Genomic DNA, 22,009 nt, shown 5'->3' with positions numbered 1-22,009 from the left:
CATTATACTAAAACATTATCTCTTTAAAAAAACTTAAATTTAGGTAGTTATTACAATGGATGATATTAGAGCGGAAAAATATCCAAAGGTGTGCCCCAACCACCACTTGCGGTTTAATATTATCAAACAACACCAAACTGACCGTAGACCCATTCTCATTGATATGTTTGATGTTAAACCTTGCCAGAAGTTTAGAGATAACCCGGTTGTTGAACAAGACAAGCACGGCCCTACATGTACGAGTGTAAATAGAGTTGCCGCGAACGTTGATTTGATGGGTATAATATGGTCTAAGATGGATCCACCAACAAGGGTAACTTCAGTTTTCGCATGTAAGAAATGGGCCACGGAACTCATGAAATAATACTTCCAACCACATTTCGTATATGAGTTCAATCGAAAAGTCCGAGTTTCAAATTTCCGCTATTACAAGATCATTAAGTACAAAGAAAATTATGGTACTTTCACTTGCATACGGTAGGAGTGCGTGTGTGAACTGTGGGAACAGGTCAGGACGATTTTTTTAAGAGGTGAGCGCTACGCCCTTCTTTCAGCCCCTAGTAATGTCGACTTCAACAATTTCGATAGGGACTCCTCTAAATCCCCAATTCTACCCTTGTTTGGAGAATACAGCATGCTAACCTGTAGATATGTGGGTGCATACTAGGGTACATTAGAATAGTTTTGTGTGTGTGTGTGTTCATTAGAATAGTGTGTCGATTTTCATTTGTGTGTGTGTGTGTTCATTAGAATAGTTTTCAAGTTACTACGTGTGTAAATAGCAAGGTTTATAATTTGCATCATCATTATGGATGAAGACAGATTTTATTAGTAAATATCAATGATTTGTAAATAGTTTTATTAAGTTAACTTGGATGTTATTTCTACATGCACTTAATTTAAATTTATTTTCATGTACTCAGGTATATTAGACATAGAATGATTCATATTGAGTATGCCGAACGATATAATTTGTAATTTTAATAATCCCTCCTATAACGATAATAACGACAGGAGGATGATAACGATAGGAGTTTGATAACAATAACAACAAGGTAACTCTGTTCCTTAGTGTTCTTAAATTAAATGTACATAATGAGACCAACCGAACGAGATCAAACATACTTCTTAAAAACAAAAGGCAAGGATAATTAGTCTAATAATTCATTGACAATTCTTGTCTAATAATTCATTCTATATTATAAATTAGTCTACTTATACTTTTGCGTAATTCATACTAACTTTATATTTTAACAGACATATAACAATAATGCTCTTATTAATGTAACACGGTTTTAATTTAATATTAATATGATGTTTACTTAAATTGTGCATTAAATTTTTTGTTTAGTTGGAGATGGAATTTATCAGACGTGAAAAGGTTCAACGTTCTCCCGTATTCCACGTCTAAAGGTGTGTTCAGAGATGTATGGAAAAGTAACATTGGGAATACGTGAAAACTAATTACTACTGTGGTTTGATTGGATGTTTGTGTGAATTTTGTTTGTACACTAAAACATTTATTTATTTTTTCTCACTAAAACCCTATTTTCGGCACACTTTTCTTCAACATTTCCAAACTTTAAACAGCCAAGATTAAATTTCTTCATCTTCTTCCTTGATCTAACCGCGAAACCCTTTCTTCTTACCCATTTGTTTTACAACTACTGAAATACCAAAAAAAACCCAGTCCCAATTCAGAGAAATTCAGAACTACGCCCATGGAAATATTGAGATTCTCTTCTCACTCAACGCTAATTGGAGATTAGGAGTCTGAAGTTGTTACCATGGAAGACGAACAACATTCGTGAGTCATACTTAATTTCTACATTTACTTTGTATTGTTCAGTTTTTAAATTTGAAGTGTAATGTTAGTTGAAAACATAGAAATTATCTGAATCAATGTCCATATTCCATGTTCCCGATCTTATTTTCGTTTTTAGTTTGTAGTCTATTTAACGGGTGTTGGTTTAGTTTGGTGCTCTGTTACAAAAAATTGTCTTAATTATGAAACTGATAATAAAACCTAAATTGTAACAAACAGGGGTGATCATACTATTGATGATATGCGTCAAACTTCCTAGAACGATGTTAATGCGATTGGCCAGGAAAGTGCAAGGACACCCGTTGTGGAAAGTACTTTATCCTTCAACCCGGATGACAATAACTTAGAACATATGTTTAACGAAAAGGAGGTAACTGTAAATTTAAACCGCTAAGTGAGGAAGCTGTTGCATTTGACTTTGTTGTTGATTATGTGCCCTGCATAACTGAATCTATTATTTGTATGTTTGTATGTAGACTATGGCTGAACAAAATTTCAATGAAGTGCCTCAGGTACATTTATTGTTTAATTCTGTTTATGGAAAGGTCAATGATATGTTGATATGTTATGGTAATCTTATAATTACAATTGTTATATGATGGGACTAAGAATACGTTTGGAAATCAGTAGAAGAGTCTGCCAATAACAAGGTATGGTCAATCAATTTGGTATGAACATAAATAATAGTCTGAATTTTGGTTTAAGAACGCAATTTCTATAATTAAATTTGTTTGTTTAAGATATAATTCTATAATTGAATGTTTATTTATGTTAGTTGGTCCAGGAAAATGATGTTATGGAGAACATACTAAATGATCAAGAACATAGAACATATTGGACCAGAGATGGTTATGAGCAAGGAGATAGAGGAAGGAGAATGGAGGAATGGGGGTTTAGAGGCAGAATAGATGAGGAATTTGGGGCTTGGACCATCAGAAACAACACCAGGAATAACAACAGAAGAAGAGGAATAGGGAGCGTGAGGCTAAAGAGACTAAGGAGTTAGAGGCGGAAGAGGAGAGGAATAGGGAGCGTGAGGCTAAAGAGAAGATGGATAAGGAGTTAGAGGAGGAAGAGGTGAGGAATAGGGAGCCGTGAGGCTAAAGAGAAGATGGATAAGAAGTTAGAGGAGGAAGAGGAGAGGAATAGGGAGCGTGAGGCTAAAGAGAAGAGGACTAAGAAGTTAGTGGCGGAAGAGGAGAGGATTAGGGAGAGTGAGGCTAAAGATAAGAGGACTAAGGAATTAGAGGCGGAAGAGGAGAGGATTAGGGAGAGTGAGGCAGAAAAGGCAGGAACAACAGAAGCAGACCAATCACAACCAGCACCATCAGTTGAAGAGATGGAGGAAGAGGACGGGGAAGAAACAGAAGGTGAAGAACTAGAAGAGGAAGAACCAGAAGAGGAAGGGGAAGGACTACAAGGTCAATACATGGTAAACTAGAAGAGGAATACATGATTGTGATCTTATAACTCATTGTACATACTAATGTTAGTTTTTGATGTAAATATGCAGTTGAAAAAAAGAAAAGAGGAAGAAAGCGATCCAAATATGAAAAAGCTTATAAAGGATGTAAGTTTGTAAAAATTATTATTTAACAATATGTTAAACAATTAAGGATAATTTTTATACTAATTTGATTATTTTTTCCACTTGCAGTACCCTCCAATGAGGGTGTATCCTAAAAGTGTCATAAGCTTGGTTGGGGCATTTTGTAATACAAGTAGACACTAGGTTGAGGAAGCAGGATTTGGGTCCATCTTGGACCTAAAAAAAATAAAAAAAATTGGATAGGTATTTCATGGCTTTCTTACAGAGCCGGTGGGATGGTAGTAAAGGAGTGTTGCGCATAAGAGATGGTTATGAGATAAAGATCACCCAAGAAATGGTGGGTGCAATTACTGGAGTGCCATGTGGCCGTATGAAGTGGGATTTTCCGAAAAAAGTTGAAACGGAAAAGGAGATAAATGACTTGGTGAAAGAATTTGGGAAGTTCAACGGGGGGATTGACCAAGCACAGGCATAGATCATAGCTTATTTTAAATATAAGGACAAGTCGAAGTTTGTAAGGAATTTCATCCCACTGTGCCTCGGTAATCTTTTCTGCTTGACGAAAAATAATGCTATTAGCCCCAAGTTGCTATCTTTGATGAAGAAGGAATATTTCTACAAACCACACAGGTGGAACCGGGGCGGGTTCATACATACTTGGCTTATGCGACGAGGTATACCTGATAAGAAGGAAGGGATGAAGACTTCAGCCCTAGGTCTCTTGGTAATGTATAAAGCATTTGTTCTGTATGTTTGATTCAATAATTTTATTAATACTTGCATATATGGCTATTCCAGATTGCATATGTGGACAGAATTAAGTTTGGAGACTCGAGTATGAGGTGGGAAATAGGCGCCCCACGATTGGGAGCTTGGACATCGGAGGAAATTTGCCAGGTTATAGAATCAGATAAGTCTGTTGCTGATGGAACTTTTGGCCATGCAGAGGTATTCAATCATATTAAACATTTTTCCACACACCCCTCTTTTTTTGCAACAAACTTGATTTTGTGTTGATCAAGATCTCGTGAATTTTTTTTTAAAATTTTTTTATGGGACACTTTGAGTATGTAATGTTATCTATGGTGTTTCACATAGACTAAACCTTGTCTAATGATTATTTTATTATCTTATTTTTTGGGACACTTTGAGTATGTAATGTTATTTTTTGGGGCCGGGATTATGAAATTGAGTCATTAGGATTATGCATTTGATTCCATGACGTTTTGAATTTTAATTTCATTGATGAGTCTTGGTATTCATTGATTTGAGCATTGATTCCTTCCATTGGAAACTCGTCTTATAGCTTGTTCATGTGTAGGTTGTAAAGGATGTGGTATATGGTAGACCTTACCCGATTGGAGATCCGGTGCCCGAGAGATAATATGAACAAGGTAGTACCTTTGACGTCGTTCTCGGCCCCCCTACAGTTCCAGACCAAACTTTGAGGAAGGAACTCTCAAAGGCCAAACCGAAGAAGAAAGCTGGAGAAAAAAGAGACAACAATAACGTTGCAGAGCAGGTTAGTCCTTATAATAGTTAATTGTTAACATGTTATCCTATCCAACAACATTCATTGATACTCTATGTGGCAATGATGATTCAGTCAGCCACTGGTAAAGGAAAGCAAAAGGCGTAGGCGAAAACTATCAGCTCCAGAAAAAGAAGTTATTCCTCCATCCAAGACTTCAAAGGGTAAAGCACCCAAGGTAACATTAAACAAGATTCTAAATACGTGGTTTAGGGTTTAGGGTTTAGGGTTTAGGGTTTAGGGTTTAAGGTTATAGTTAATTAATTGTTTAGTATGAAATTAAGTGTTTTTGTTACTTTAGGATCAGGTTGTTTTAGGAGAATTAATGTGACACACTATTCTAAAGTGGTGTGTTTCAACGTTCTGTTTAATGTTATTATAGGAAACACAAAAGGAAACACAAAAGGAAACAAAACAAGGTGAAAAGAAAAGAAAGGCAATTAGTAGAGCCACATGTCCACAACAGAAGAAGAAGAAGAAGAAGAAGAAGAAGAAGAATGATTATGAATCGGAGTTTTCAGAACATACTGATACGGATGAGTCGGAAAATTACAACGGAAAAAATCACAATGATGATGATTCGGTAGACTGCGAGACCACACCCCCCCCCCCCCCAGACAGCCCCTCGCTGAGCCCGATAGCCATGAATGGTTCAAATTCATCACGTGTTTTTTACACCAGAGCGTCCAACAACGTAAATTTTAGTATATGGTAGTTATTTGTACTTATACATGGCAGATACTCACTTGTGTGATTCTCCTGTTAAACAGCCTACTTGATGAACAAATCCTCTTTAAATACAAAAACCTCCAGTGTAACAGAGGAGTTCTCTATGACGCCCTCAGGGTGGGAGGAACCATAACAACTGAGGTACATGTAATACCTTCGTTTTTTGTCCCCTTCCTTTCACCTTATTCACCCACCCGCCCATTAATTGAATTGGTTGTTGCTTACCTAATCCCTGCCCATTCATAGAATTTATTGTTACTTACCTAATCCCCTCCCGATATTAGGTTATGTGTGCTTGGTGTTACTGTGTGAATGAAGAACTTGGTCGAAAAAAGACTGGATTTATGCCATCCCCCTTATCTTTGGGTAAGATTTTTCATTATCGAACTCACCTATTTATATTCCTTCAAGGAAAACGAAAACAAGGACAACCTTGTACTCACAAAGGAGTTTGTGGAGGATTTTATAGGAAATGGAGTTCACATAACAGCAAAGCGGAAGGTAATGACTTTTTCGTTAAGATTTTAATCCACTAGTACACTTTACTTACAAACTCTACACTCCCAGTTCTTGATGCCAGTCAGTAGAGATGGCAAGTGGAAGTTCTACATCATGAAGCGCAAGATGGACAAGCCTCAGTTCAGCGTGTATTGTCCGGCGGGAGACCTAAAATAGATGACTGTAACAATGGTTCCCAGAGAAGTGGCAATCCCGGTCGAAAATTTGGTAAGCTCTAAGCCCTACTATTAGTTCACGGTGATCTCATTATCCATTCATTCAGTAGCACCACTTAATCTATATACTCACACCTTGTAGGATGAGTACTTGTCCATGTTGTTTATGGAAGCAATAGGGCGCCCAATGCTCCCAGAGGGGGTACAATTTTGGGTACTAAAGCGCTTGTTGCGTCGAGCCATTCAACATTACCCGTAAGACGGTGGTTTAATTTGTATGTTGTGTCTCTTAAACTTTGCGGTCGACACAGATATCCTTCTTGATGTAAGATTTTATTTCCTTCACTAGACTATACGAGTTGAAGTAATACATATCTTTGAATGTCTTCCTAACGTACTACTCATTTATAATTACAGATAAAGGACTACCCTTGTAATCACCGGGAGATTCGGGAGAGCGTGGCTAGACGTCTACTTGCCCATGCCTCCGATGAACTCGATAACAGAGAAGTGTTTGAAAAACTGATGGAGAAGTGACCGCTGCCTCAAGGAGTCGGGGTTTTAGACGTTGTTATGGCTGGAGGAATTTGAACCTATGTTCTGGATTCAAAAATTATTTGTGCGGGTATTGTAATTTTGGTAGCAACATTACCTTTTGTTCTTCTTTGAAGTCTAGGTACTGTAGCTAGCGGTGTATTTCAAATACCCGTTATTAATTCTATAGGTGAAATGTGAAGGAAATAATGCCCTTGGTCCAAGTATGCATTCAATGATAAGTCTAATAAATGCGGTTCAGTATTAATTGACAAGTTAATAATTCAGTGAGATCAAGTGAGCTGAATGCCTAGCTAGAGGGCGCTTCAGTTCAAGTGGAATTAATGATATTAATCCATAGTTTACTCTTGACTGAACCCGTAGGGTCACACAAATAGTACGTAACGGATCAAGTATTTAATGGCATTAAATACTCCATCTATGGATATTCGGAATCGACGGATCTTGGTTTCAGTGGGAGCTGAGATCGTCAAAGGCAAGTAAATGAATACTCCGGAAACGATGATATTGCCGGAAACGAAAATATGGATCGTATCGGAAATATAAATAGTATCCAAGTCGTAGATGTTGCCGGAAACGGAAACATGGTATGTATCGGAAAATATTATTGGAAATGGAAATATTGCCGGAATCGGAAATATTGTCGGAAACGGAAATATTGTCAGAATCGGAAATATTATCGAAATCGGAAAATAATTCTGGAAACGGAAATATTAAATATTTGTTCGAAACGGAAATTAATTCCGGAATCAGAAATATTAAATATTGTTCGTATCGGAAATGAATTCCGGAATCGAGAATTTAATCGGAAGCGTATCGTACGAATTAGCATCGGACGAGGCCTGCCAGACGAAGGCCCAGCACGAAGCCGGGCCATCGCCCAGCAAGCCAAAGCGCAACAAACACACGCCAAGCCTCGACCAGGCCCAGCGCAAAGGCCAGGCCCAGCCAAGGCCTTGGGCGCGCGGATCAAAGGCAGCGACGAGCTGGGCCTTAAGCCTGTGCGTGGGCCGTAAGGCCTGCGTGCGGTGCTTGTGCGCCACTCGTGTGTGTTACTCGAAATCCTAAGGCTACCGGGATTCGTCATATGATTAAATCTAATCCTAATAGATAAAGTTTATTTAATTAGAGTCCTAGTAGGATTATAATTAAATAAATTTGTATTCTAATAGGATTATAATTCCTTTTCCATAACACTATAAATAGGTGCCTAGGGTCACAGATTTAAATATACAATTGAAGTATTCAAAGGTAAGATTTTGGAGCAAAAATCAGCCAAACACTTGCAACCTATTTAGCCGAAAATCCTAGGAACCTTAAGGGCGATTCTAGTTGGTCAAGCTTAAGGCGGATCCGGACGTGCTATGGACTATCTACGGAGGGACGACACTTGGAGTCATAAAGACTTGTTCTTGTTCGGTTCGGGCGCAGCTAGGGAGGGCACGCTACAAAGTGTATGCATCTGAATTATGCTAAATGATTATGTGTAAATAATATGTTTCCTGGCATTAAGGTTTTCCGCATGATTTATGTTTTGTCATATGTATCATAACCTAACAGTGGTATCACGATCCTCTTATTATTTTCATAATCTAAATTGCATGAACATGGTTAAATTTTACAAATTTGCAAGGAATTAAAAGGGGTGATTATTTTTCGTAATTAATTACAAATTGCGTTTATTTAATTATATGTACGCAGTTTTTCGGCAGAATATTCGTTACTCAACCAAATCGAGTGATTTTTGTGTCAATTTCGCATGTAAAAGGCATTCTAAAATTTTGACAAAATTATATTATTTTTCGCCGAAACCTAGAATTCCCAAATTCGAAGCTTAACTATGACTTTTCGGAGGTTTTAGTTTTTCGAACGCAAAAGTTTTTAAATTGAAGATGTTAAATTGAATATTTGCGGTTCTTGTTGATAAATGTTGAGTTTTTTATTGACCTACAGTATATGTTTAACAAATATGAATGCCTAGACTTGTTAATTATACAACCTAATTTGTAATTATGATTAATTTGTTGAAATTCGAATAATTTAGAATTGATTTGATTTTCATAATTAATTAATAATTTAATTAGGTACCATGATTAAAATCCACCATAAAAATTGTTAATTTATGTTAAATTTTAAATTTTTATGACCAAAATTTGAATCCATGTTAATCGGAAATTAATTGATTAATAAATTTGCGATTTTTAGCCCTAAAATTATGAAATTAATATGATTTATCAATTTGTCGTTAATTTTAAATTAAAAATTTTAAATTTTTATGAAAACGCTCATAAATGTTGCACGCACAAAGCAAAGGAAGCTACGTGTTACCCTAAAGGGGTGTTGTATAGTGCGGGCACGTGACGACGAGCAAGGGAGCTCGTCGCCCGTGCGGTACGAATGCATCGAGCAGCATAGCATGGCGCGCGCGCGAAGCAAAGGTGCTGGCCGTGTGTCCTATGCGATGGGCGTGGGCGAGGGGCAGGGCAAAGCGAGCAGTCGCGTGTGGGCAGCAAGCGAGCTGCGCCACACCGCGCACTGCCGCGCGCCAGCGAGCTCGGGCTCGCGCAGCGAGCGATGGCTCACGTGCAGCGAGCAATGCCTCGCGAGGGAAAGCAGCAGCAGACGCGACACAGCATAGAGGCTGCGCGCAGCGTGGCCAGCGATGGATGCGTGTGCATGTGGCCTGTGGCTGCGTGTTGCGTGAAGCTATGTGTGCCTTGTGTAGCGACCAGTCGTGCACACGATGGGACTTGGGCACAAGCCCAAGTGCTCGTCGTGTTACGATTGAATCGTTTTAAATTTTAATTTTGAAATTTTCAGTTCGGAAATAATTTTAATTAATTTAAAAATTAATAATTTAAATTGTTTTCTTGGATTTTAATTTTGAATATTATAATTATTATAAATTTTAATTTATACTAATTATTTTACTAAAATTAAACCTTGAATTAATTTAAATTCATTTATTCAAATGAAAAATAAATTAAATAAATGGATTCGATTATAATTTTATATGAGCTGCAAATTTTAATTAAACTTGTATGTTTCGGTTAGACTAGAAATACATTTTTATGTTTAAAATTAGTAAAGCATATAAAGTTATTGGTTTAAGTGGGAGCAATTTTAGTCATAAACTCTTGATTAGGTCTACAAATCCTTTAAGGTTAAAACAACTTGATTAGAATTAATAAGGACTGAATAATTGGTAGGATTATTGGTGCCCTTGATTAATTGCTGCAAATATTTATGTGATGCATACAACATGTTTTTACTAACCAGCTATGTGGGTCATTCATGATAATGAATGGGTGAATGGTATATATTGTATATGTACTGTTTTGCAGGTTATGAAGTGACTAGTATGGCCCAAATAGGATAGAAAATATGGTATGCGTACCATTAATTTGAATGTAATTGGTCTAATGCACCAAAGTTTGTTTTTCAATTCAAATATGGTATGCGTACCATCAAATAGTTGTAATTAGTTTGATTATAGCTGATCCTATTTGAAGAAAACGGCGCCTCCCACGGTGAAATTCAAGACGAAGTTTCCAACCATTTTCAAGATGAATTCAGGCCATACTATATCACATTTATCTTATGCATGTTTTAAGTTATTTATTGCTTTTAAATATGTCTTGAATATGCATGAGATTATGGCTTGATTATGTTGCATGATTAAGGATTTTAGTTCACTTAAAATCTAACCAACATAGTAAGAGCCTTAAGTTCCAAACTTTAAAAATTGAGTTAAAAGGTGCCATGCCAAAATAACACTTTCTTGGATAACCTTTACATCAATCTAGTAATAGTTTTACGCTCAGCGAGGTGTTACTTATTGATCCTAAAGGGGTAAGGTACACAAACAACTGTGAGTACATGTTAGTTTTGGTGGAACTCAACGATATAAGTAAGGAGTCCTTTTATGTCGTGGCAAAATCGATAGGTTTACCTAATAAGTTCTTAGACGTACCTATCAACCAAGAGTAGTTTATAGACTATTAGCAAAAGGCTTTTGTTTACCTAAAATATTTTAGAATTGAGTCAAAATACATAATGTGCTTAATTCTTCAATGATTTTAGGGTCTTGCAATCATTTTATTCACACCTGCCGTAACAATAAATTTGAATAAAATGCCAATGACTTGTTTAAATTGCATGACTGCTTTAATTTTCAAGTTATTACTCATGATAAATGTTTAGACTTTGCATGCTTCAATGTATGTTTTAATTATTGTTTATAAGTAAATGTCTTGCACTGCAGTAAATCCTTTTAGAAAGGTAACAGTAAATTTCCTCGATTGGTAGTGAATCCAAGAACGATTCACGAAAATGAGAGAAAATGAGCAATTTAAAATGTACGTTTCTTTTAGCGACTTTTATGGTTGTTTTCGAGTATCAAAGTCGAATGGCGAACCGATTGGTGCTTGTGAATTCAAAATACAATGTAGTTTTGAGATCATAAAGCATTGAGTTTAAACGCTCAGCTTTACCAATGGTAAACAACCTAAAACTTTTTCCCATTTAATTCTCGGATGAGTCTAGTCCCTAGACATTCGAATAGATTGATGCTTAGAGAACTTTAGAAGCTTCTGGTAAGATCATCTAGTTGAAACAGAATATTCAACATAAATGGTAAGAACTTTGTTGGAGTAACATTGGACATGTCTAAACAAAGTATAAAAGTCAACACTAGAGAATTCAACTCTTAAGGCTATTAGAAAGGGTACAAGAAATAGGAAAACAAAAGAACAAATGAAAGGAATTTACAATTCCGTTTCTACCTATAAGTTTATGTTTAAAGAGCAGTGACCTAGAAATCAAACTTCCTTGGTATCATATACCGCTTGAGGTCCTTACTTCGGTAATAACTCAAACAATGGAAGCTAGGATACACTAATTAATGACCTACAAGTGGGAAATGAAGCATGGCAATGCTACATTAGTTGTAGGGTCATCTAGTTTGTTTTAAGTCCTTTCAAAGGCTGGAACTTAATGGCTATTTTGTTCCATAATCAGCATACCTAAATTTCTGTTTCAAACACAGAAAGACTCACATTCAGAAGAACAAAAAAAATGTTTGTTTGTTTATTTGAATGAAATGGTCATTTACGGGATGAGTCAATATGCTTGATTAAAACAAACAACTCTTTAACAATAAAGACTTTACTAGGTTCAAATCAAACCCTTGATTTGAGTTCCACTAATCTTTGGCATTGTTGCTTAGACCATATCAACAAGTTAACATTCATAAGCTCTATTTTGATGGACTTTTGAAAGTTGATTGATTTCTAGATCAATTCAAGACAAGCTAGTCTTACTTGTTGAAAGTAACAAAAGATATGAACTATTGTTAGAACGCCTAGACGATAGAGTTCAAAGCTAAAGAAAGGTTTTATGACTTTATTATTTCACACAGATTTGAGTGAATATAGGTTTATTTACTCAATATGATATAAGTTTGAATATGTTTGGCTAGTTCAAAGATTCAGAAGTATAAATCCCACTTGGTAAGAAATCATAAAGATCTAGGATAGATCATGTTAATGATTGCTTGAGACCAAAAATGATCATCAATGATTGTGTGTTGTAATTTCACAATCTAGCTCCATGAGATATGGCATATCTAAGTGGAATGATCGAAGTCAATTAGTACTTGATTCGATCAATGATGAATCATAAAGACTTTTCCTATAATTTCTAAAACAAAATGCTCAACTACCACCAAACTAAACCAAATTCGTCAAAGCTATTGAAAAGTAATTTCAGAATATCTTTTCATAATTATATATCTAAAGAGTTGCTAAACTCAGTGGGAGCTTCGTGTTTGTTATTCAACAAACTAAGGCCCAAGTATAGATATATATTTCATTGTGATTTATTCAAATGAGACACAAGGGTATTGTTTCTACCACGAATTTTTGAGAACATAATGTTTGTTTGCTCGAAATGATGTCCTTTTGGAGATTCGTTTCCAAAATGACAAGTGGGAGAAAATAGACCTCGGAAGTCTTCGAGGCAAACAACAAACAAAAACGGACATTCCGGAGGCTTTTCGAAGTTCTTTAGAAAATCCAAACACGTATTCTTTAAGGACTTTAGAAGTGACTTTTAAAGAATAGACATCTCTTAGAAGACTTTACAAGTGCTTCAAGGAGAACGGAATATTCAAAGGACTTTCAAGTGGCTATTGATATTCTATTGTTTGATGTTCTGTACCCAAGTAGGCATAGAATTCAAGTCACTGAAACTATGAGATTCTTCTATTAGATAGTGAAGAAACATGGAGTTCAGGTCACTGAAGCTATGCGATTCTTCTATTAGATAGTGAAGAAACCTACAACTTGCAGTCAAACTATTATCATGAGTTTGTGACATGTGAGAAAGATATGACGAAACCCTGATTCCCTAAAATGGTTAGAGGCCATATATAGACTTAATGTTTAATTGGTTAAAGGCCATAAAAACATACTCAATGTTCTGATGACAGAATTGAAATTTTGTTGATTTGCAAGAATGATTTATATCTATTGGTTGCAAATTGGTTTTAAGGATAAAAACCGTCAAACATGGAATTGTGTTCACAACACAAATCTAGATTAGTTGCTAAAGGTTACAAGCAAATTCATGGCAATGATTGTGTTGAAACCGCATGCATAATCGTAATGCTCAAGTCTATAATTCAAGCAATGATTGCATATTGGTACATATGACAATTGGATGACAAAACATCTTCCTCAGTCAAATGTTGGAAGAAACTATGTACATGGCATGTCATAGGATTTGTGGATCCAAATAATGCTTGAAATGAATGCGAGCTTATGAAATCTAAGTACAGATTTAAGCAAGCAATTGGAATTGGAATTGTATTTTAGTGAAGCTAATAAGTATTTTAGTTTCATAAAATGTACATGATTCTTATAGATATATAAGAAGTTTAGTGGGAGTACATAAAACTTAATTGGTCCTATGTGTGTCATACACATATCTTTCTATTGTGAAAATAACATTCAAATGCTAATAACTTAGATTTGAAAATTATTCATCAATGACGGACCAAGGCGAAACTTAGTGCATACTGGGTATTAAGATCCATTGACAAAGATCTTATGATATTGTTCTGGATTAAGTAATGGAATTTACTAAATCAAATACGAAAGACTCCATTGGAGACATTCGACCCCATATGAATAAATCTAAGTAATGTATGTTTGAACTATGTATAAGCATTTACTAAGTTAAACATCAAAGAGTCTAAATGAGATTCTTCACCTATATTATATGTCAAAGAATTTAGCTGGATTTAGTATCTACTGAAACTAGAATGAGCTAAAGGTACATGAATAGAATTCAATTGGGAATTATTCTGCAAACGAATTTATCATGTGTGATATAATATGAGGATCGCCAAAAATATGACGTATGGCTTTAGGCATGACGAACATATACCAATCTCTATTGATCTAAGTAAAGATCAACTAGATTGAGATCAAGAAAAACTTATGGTACTTGAAATTCAAGGAAATAAAGATATGCTAAATATTGATGTTGCACGCATAAAACACTGGCAGATGATCAAGCAAGATTCCTTTGGAGTTAACCATTGACAAGGACGAGCTAAAGAGCATCGTGTTTTGAAATGGCAACATGGATTGGAGACCATGAGTTGTTGCGTAGGAAATTAAAATAAAAATTTCTATGTTCTAAGATACAGCTGGAAAGTCTTCCACATATCCGTGAACTGCTTGGATAGGTAAATCCAAACAAAGCATCACTGGAAACCTATACAATTGAAGTAAAAGTACTTATTTCCTAAGAAGCAATGAAACAGAGTTGTTTACATAAAGATTTCTTCACTGAACTTGGGTAGATCACATGTCTGTTGACTTAATGGTTCTTCATTGCAAAATGTGTAGAACCACTATTGAAGTAAGAAAGACTAGATCACACAATAAACAAACTCTCTTATCATCCTATCTCAAAGAACATTCGATGAAAAGGATATTAAGATTGGCAAAGCATGATAACTAAACCTATGCAACAAGTGAGAGGCAACACTCACATTGTAGCACTGGAAATCAAGCATAGCTTTGAATTCCATGAACTATTTTAAAAAATGGGTTTGAGGCCCATGGTTGTAAAACATTGGGGTTGAATATTTATCATATATGAAATGTATTTTCATATTCCATTTAATCTTGGTTTAGTATTAAATGATGAGTCCCTTCAATTTGACGAAATATTCAAGATAGACTGTCAGGACCAGTCCTGTGACTAAGAAATGTCTATCAAGTGAACTTGAATGTCAAAAGTTGAAAATGGTCCCTGGTCGGAGTTTTCTATAAAGATGGACGCATAGAAAACGTTAGACGACTAGAATGCAAGATGACTAGTAGTTCTGTTTCTTGAACTATGAGGACATGGCAATGTCGTAATCATTTGCATAGATACTTACTTTGGGAAGACTAGTATCGGACAGACCTATGAAACTTTACTGTAACAGATGAAAATCTATCATAAGTAAATTTCATTAAAATTATTAGACACTAATCCTCAATACCTGAGTGATTTGAGATTACTTGTTTGAGAACTGCTTACTTTGACGTTGACCAACCGTCGCACCGTAAAAGGAGGTTATAAAGTCAACGCTCAGGTAATCACCTATCAAACGAAGTCTAATCTCAAGATCGCAAGATTGGGATTGTCCTCCCATAAATCGGGATGAGATGCCGAAAGTTGTACAAGGCCACTCGGAGAGCTAGAAACTGTAAAATGCATGGCCGTGCTCAGATGAATCATAGGTTGTAATTATCTGTTTATTTGATCAGTTGAACTCTGAAACCGAGAAACACCTCTGGACATAATTGTTAGGTTATGATTCATATGACAAAACATAAATCATGCGGAAAAACCATAAAGCCAGGAAAGCATATTATTTACACATAATCATTTAGCATAGTTTAGATGCATACACTTTGTTGCGTGCCCTCCCTAGCTGCGCCCGAACCGAACAAGAACAAGTCTTTAGGACTCCAAGTGTCGTCCCTCCGTAGATAGTCCACAACACGTCCGGATCCGCCTTAAGCTTGACCAACTAGGATCGCCCTTAAGATACTTAGAATTTTCGGCTATTGTAGGCAATTATGTGACTGAATTTTTGCTCTCAAAAATCACTTTGAATACTTGAATACTTCAATTGTTGTCTATAAATTATGACCCTAGGCACCTTTTTATAGAGCTATGGAAAAGGAACTGGAATCCTATTAGGATACGAATTAATTAAACTAGAATCCTAATAGAATTCTTATTTAATCAATTCATCCTTTTAGGTTTAGGAATTTAATCATATGTCGAAACCTGATAGCTTTAGGATTCGTATAGCACACAAACACACACACGCACGCACAGCAGTCCACGAGGGGCGCCATGCGCGCGCGCGCAGCCCGCGAGCTCGCAGCCCATTGCCACGAGGCCCACACGCTGCCGCAGCCTTGGCGCGCGCTGGGCCTGCCTTGCGGTGGGCCTGGCGCAGCCTTGGCTGGTGCGTTGTGGCGCGCTGGCTTGCTAGGCGATGGCCCGGCTTCGTGCTGGGCCTTCGTCTGGCAGGCCTCGTCCGATGCTAATTCGTACGATACGCTTCCGATTAATTTCCCGATTCCGGAATTCATTTCCGATACGAACAATATTTAATATTTCCGATTCCGGAATTAATTTCCGTTTCGAACAAATATTTAATATTTCCGTTTCCGGAATTATTTTCCGATTCCGATAATATTTCCGATTCTGACAATATTTCCGTTTCCGTCAATATTTCCGATTCTGGCAATATTTCCATTTCCGATAATATTTTCCGATACGTACCATGTTTCCGTTTCCGGCAACATCTACGACTTGGATAATATTTATATTTCCGATACGATCCATATTTCCGTTTCCGGCAATATCATCATTTCCGGAGTATTCATTTCTTGCCTGTGACGATCTCAGCTCCCACTGAAACCAAGATCCGTCGATTCCGAATATCCATAGATGGAGTATTTAATGCCATTAAATACTTGATCCGTTTACGTACTATTTGTGTGACCCTACGGGTTCAGTCAAGAGTAAGCTGTGGATTAATATCATTAATTCCACTTGAACTGAAGCGGCCTCTAGCTAGGCATTCAGCTCACTTGATCTCACTGAATTATTAACTTGTAAATTAATACTGAAACGCACTTATTAGACTTAACATAGAATGCATACTTGGACCAAGGGCATTATTTCCTTCAGTCTCCCACTTGTCCTTAGGGACAAGTGTGCATTTCCTAATTCCTTTGTCGCTCGATGCTTGCTCTTGAACATAAGGTAAGAGTTGTCATCCTTATTATGTCCAGAGGTGTTCCTCGGTTTCGGAGTTCAACTGATCAAATAAACAGATAATCATAGCCTATGATTCATCCGAGCACGGCCATGCATTTCACAGTTTCTAGCTCTCCGAGTGGCCTTGTACAACTTTTAAGCATCTCATCCCGATTTATGGGAGGACAATCCCAATCTTGTGATCTTGAGATTAGACTTCGTTTGATAGGTGATTACCTGAGCGTTGCCTTTATAGCCTCCTTTTACGGTGCGATGGTTGGTCAACAGCAACCAGTTCTCAAACAAGTAATCTCAAATCACTCAGGTATTGTGGATTTAGTGTCTAATAATTTTAATGAAATTTACTTATGACAGATTTTCATCTCTTACAGTAAAGTTTCATAGGTCTTGTCCGATACTAGTCTTCCCAAAGTAAGTATCTATGCAAATGATTATGACATTGCCATGTCCACATAGTTCAAGAAACAGAACTACTAGTCATCTTGCATTCTAATCGTCTAACGTTTTCTATGCGTCCAATTTTATAGAAAACTCCGACTAGGGACCATTTTCAACCTTTGACATTCAAGTTCACTTGATAGACATTTCTTAGTCACAGGACTGGTCCTGACAGTCTATCTTGAATATATCGTCAAATTGAAGGGACTCATCATTTAATACTAAACCAAGATTAAATGGAATATGAAAATATATTTCATATATGATAAATGTTCAACCCCAATGTTTTACAACCATGGGCCTCAAACCCATCTTCTAAAACAGTTCAAGGAATTTCAAAGCTATGCTTGATTTCCAGTGCTACAATGTAAGTGTTGCTTCCCACTTGTTGCATATGTTTAGTTATCATGCTTTGCCAATCTTAATATCCTTTTCATCGAATGTTTTTCGAGATATGATGATAAGATCTTTTGAGTTTGTTTATTATGTGATCTAGTCTTTCTTACTTCGATAGTGGTTCTACGCATTTTGCAATAAAGAACCATCAAGTTAGCAGACATGTGATCCACCCAAGTTCAATGAAGAACTCATTAATATAAACAACTTTGTTTTATTGCTTCTTAGGCAATAAGTACTTTTACTTCAACTGTTTAGGTTGCTAGTGATGCTTTGTTTGGATTTGCTTATCCAAGCAGTTCACAGATATGTGGAAGACTTTCCAGCTGTATCTTAGAACATAGAAATTAATATTTTAATTTCCCACGCAATAACTCATGGTCTCCAATCCATGTTGCCATTTTGAAACACGATGCTCTTTAGCTCGTCCTTGTCAATGGTTAACTCCAAAGGGTCTTTGCTTGATCCTTTGCCAGTGTTTATGCGTGTAGCATCAATATTTAGCATATCTTTATTTCCTTGAATCAAGAATTATTCCTATGTACCTTTTCAAGTACCATAAGTATTCTTGATCTCAATCTAGTTGATCTTTACTTAGATCAATAGAGATTGGTATATGATCGTCATGCCTAAAGTCATACGATACGTTTTTGGCGATCCTCATATTATATCATACATGATAAATTCTTTTGCAGAATAATTCCCAATTTAATTCTATTCATGTAACTTTAGCTTATCTAGTTTCAGTAGATACTGAATCCAACTAAATTCTTTGACATATAATATAGGTGAAGAATCTCATTTGATTCTTTGATGTTTAACTTAGTAAATGCTTATACATAGTTCAAACATTCATTACTTAGATTTATTCATATGGATCGAATATCTCCAATGGAGTCTTTCGTGTTTGATTTAGTAAATGCCATTACTAAACAATTGTTAGGTTATGATACATATGACAATTCATAAATCATGCGGAAAAACCATTTAGCCAGGAATACATATTATTTACACATAATCATATAGCATAGTTTAGATGCATACTCTTTGTTGCGTGCCTTCCCTAGCTGCGCCCGAACCGAACATGAACAAGTCTTTAGGACTCCAAGTGTCGTCCCTCTGTAGATAGTCCACAGCACGTCCGGATCCGCCTTAAGATTGACCAACTAGAATCGCCCTTAAGGTACTAAAGATTTCGGCACTTTTGAGCAAGGAATGTGTCTGAATTTTTCTCTCAAAAACTCACTTTGAATACTTGAAAACTCGTTATAAATTGTGAACCCAGGCCACATATTTATAGGGGTATGGAAAGAGAATTGGAATCCTATTAGGATACGAATTAATTAAATTAGAATCCTAATGAAACTCTTATTTAATTAATTTATCAAATAGAATTAGGAATTTAATCATTAAACGAATCCTGTACGTTTTAGGTTTCGTATGCGAACACAAACACCTACGCACGCACAGCAGCCCATGAGGGGCGCCATGCGCGCGCGCGCACAGCCCGAGCATCGCAGCCCACGACTGCCGCAGCCTTGGGCGCGCGCTGGGCCTGCCTTGCGGTGGGCCTGGCGCAGCCTTGGGCTGGCGTGTTGTGGCGCGCGTTTCCCTTGCTGGACGTGGGCCTGGCTACGTTCTGGGTCTTCGTCTAGCAAGCTCGTCCGATGCTAATTCGTACGACGCGCTTCCGATTATTTTACCGATTCCGGAATTCATTTCCGATACGAACAATATTCAATATTTCCGATTCCGGAATCAATTTCCGTTTCGAACAAATATTTAATATTTCCGTTTCCGGAATTATTTTCCGATTCCGATAATATTTCCGATTCTGACAATATTTCCGTTTCCGGCAATATTTCCGATTCCGGCAATATTTCCATTTCCAATAATATTTTCAGATACGTACTATGTTTCCGTTTCCGGCAACATCTACGATTTGGATAATATTTATATTTCCGATACGATCCATATTTCCGTTTCCGGCAATATCATCGTTTCCGGAGTATTCATTTCTTGCCTGTGACGATCTCAGCTCCCACTGAAACCAAGATCCGTCGATTCCGAATATCTATAGATGGAGTATTTAATGCCATTAAATACTTGATCCGTTTACGTACTATTTGTGTGACCCTACGGGTTCAGTCAAGAGTAAGTTGTGGATTAATATCATTAATTCCACTAGAACTGAAGCGGCCTCTAGCTAGGCATTCAGCTCACTTGATCTCACTGAATTATTAACTTGTTAATTAATACTGAACCGCATATATTAGACTTATCATTGAATGCATACTTGGACCAAGGGCATTATTTCCTTCAGTCTCCCACTTGTCCTTAGGGACAAGTGTGCATTTCCTAATTCCTTTGTCGCTCGATGCTTGCTCTTGAACATAAGGTAAGAGTTGTCATCCTTATTATGTCCAGAGGTGTTCCTCGGTTTCAGAGTTCAACTGATCAAATAAACAAATAATCATAGCCTATGATTCATCCGAGCACGGCCATGCATTTCACAGTTTCTAGCTCTCCGAGTGGCCTTGTACAACTTTTTAAGCATCTCATCCCGATTTATGGGAGGACAATCCCAATCTTGTGATCTTGAGATTAGACTTCGTTTGATAGGTGATTACCTGAGCGTTGCCTTTATAGCCTCCTTTTACGGTGCGATGGTTGGTCAACAGCAACCAGTTCTCAAACAAGTAATCTCAAATCACTCAGGTATTGAGGATTTAGTGTCTAATAATTTTAATGAAATTTACTTATGACATATTTTCATCTCTTACAGTAAAGTTTCATAGGTCTTGTCCGATACTAGTCTTCCCAAAGTAAGTATCTATGCAAATGATTATGACATTGCCATGTCCACATAGTTCAAGAAACAGAACTACTAGTCATCTTGCATTCTAATCGTCTAACGTTTTCTATGCGTCCAATTTTATAGAAAACTCCGACTAGGGACCATTTTCAACTTTTGACATTCAAGTTCACTTGATAGACATTTCTTAGTCACAGGACTGGTCCTGACAGTCTATCTTGAATATATCGTCAAATTGAAGGGACTCATCATTTAATAAACCACAAATTAAATGGAAAAATGAATTCTTTTCATTTATTGTGAATGATTAACCAATAATGTTTTACAAAGATTTAAACTCTAGAACTTTAAAACATTAAACAGAGACATCAAAGCCATTCTCCAATATGCTTGATTCCCATAGCTGCAGTGTGCGAGTTGTGCTTCGCCTGCGGCAGAGGTTTAGTCAATGGATCTGATATGTTGTTATCAGTTCCAATTTTGCTTATCTCGATTTCTTTTCTTTCAACGAACTCTCGTAGAAGGTGAAATCTACGAAGTACATGCTTGACTCTCTGGTGGTGTCTAGGCTCCTTTGCCTGTGCAATAGCTCCGTTATTGTCACAATACAGGGCTATTGGTCCTTTAATGGAGGGGACTACACCAAGTTCACCTATGAACTTCCTTAGCCATATAGCTTCCTTTGCTGCTTCATGTGCAGCAATGTACTCCGCTTCAGTTGTAGAATCCGCAATGGTGCTTTGCTTAGCACTTTTCCAGCTTACTGCTCCTCCGTTGAGGCAGAAGACAAACCCAGACTGTGATCTGAAATCATCTTTGTCGGTTTGGAAACTTGCGTCCGTATAGCCTTTAACAATTAATTCATCATCTCCACCATAGACCAGGAAGTCATCTTTGTGCCTTTTCAGGTACTTCAGAATATTCTTGGCAGCAGTCCAATGCGCCTCCCCTGGGTCTGACTGGTATCTGCTCGTAGCACTGAGTGCATACGCAACATCCGGGCGTGTACATATCATAGCATACATTATTGAACCAATCAATGATGCATATGGAATCCCATTCATTCGTCTACGCTCATCAAGTGTTTTTGGGCACTGAGTCTTGCTTAGAGTCATTCCATGAGATATGGGTAGGT

General features: G+C 36.9%; 1 protein-coding gene across 1 annotated transcript in view; it reads left to right on the top strand.

Moving 5' to 3' along the window:
* Nucleotides 1–2,936: 2,936 nt before the first annotated feature.
* Nucleotides 2,937–22,009, top strand: part of LOC110792719 (uncharacterized) — a 48,258-nt gene continuing 29,185 nt past the window's right edge. The window contains exons 1-13 of the mRNA XM_056842108.1: nucleotides 2,937–3,257; nucleotides 3,339–3,395; nucleotides 3,483–3,524; nucleotides 3,640–3,843; nucleotides 3,954–4,004; nucleotides 4,173–4,322; nucleotides 4,696–4,717; nucleotides 4,805–4,896; nucleotides 4,985–5,083; nucleotides 5,288–5,488; nucleotides 5,644–5,775; nucleotides 6,046–6,135; nucleotides 6,726–6,841. Coding sequence (XP_056698086.1) covers nucleotides 2,937–3,257; nucleotides 3,339–3,395; nucleotides 3,483–3,524; nucleotides 3,640–3,843; nucleotides 3,954–4,004; nucleotides 4,173–4,322; nucleotides 4,696–4,717; nucleotides 4,805–4,896; nucleotides 4,985–5,083; nucleotides 5,288–5,488; nucleotides 5,644–5,775; nucleotides 6,046–6,135; nucleotides 6,726–6,841 — 1,577 coding nt within the window. The remainder of the gene's footprint in view (nucleotides 3,258–3,338; nucleotides 3,396–3,482; nucleotides 3,525–3,639; nucleotides 3,844–3,953; nucleotides 4,005–4,172; nucleotides 4,323–4,695; nucleotides 4,718–4,804; nucleotides 4,897–4,984; nucleotides 5,084–5,287; nucleotides 5,489–5,643; nucleotides 5,776–6,045; nucleotides 6,136–6,725; nucleotides 6,842–22,009) is intronic.

The sequence above is a fragment of the Spinacia oleracea genome, chromosome 4, assembly GCF_020520425.1.
Source record: "Spinacia oleracea cultivar Varoflay chromosome 4, BTI_SOV_V1, whole genome shotgun sequence".
NCBI lineage: Eukaryota > Viridiplantae > Streptophyta > Magnoliopsida > Caryophyllales > Amaranthaceae > Spinacia > Spinacia oleracea.
The sequence above is the reverse complement of the archived record's forward strand: the minus strand, read 5'-3'. Positions and strand labels throughout refer to the sequence as shown.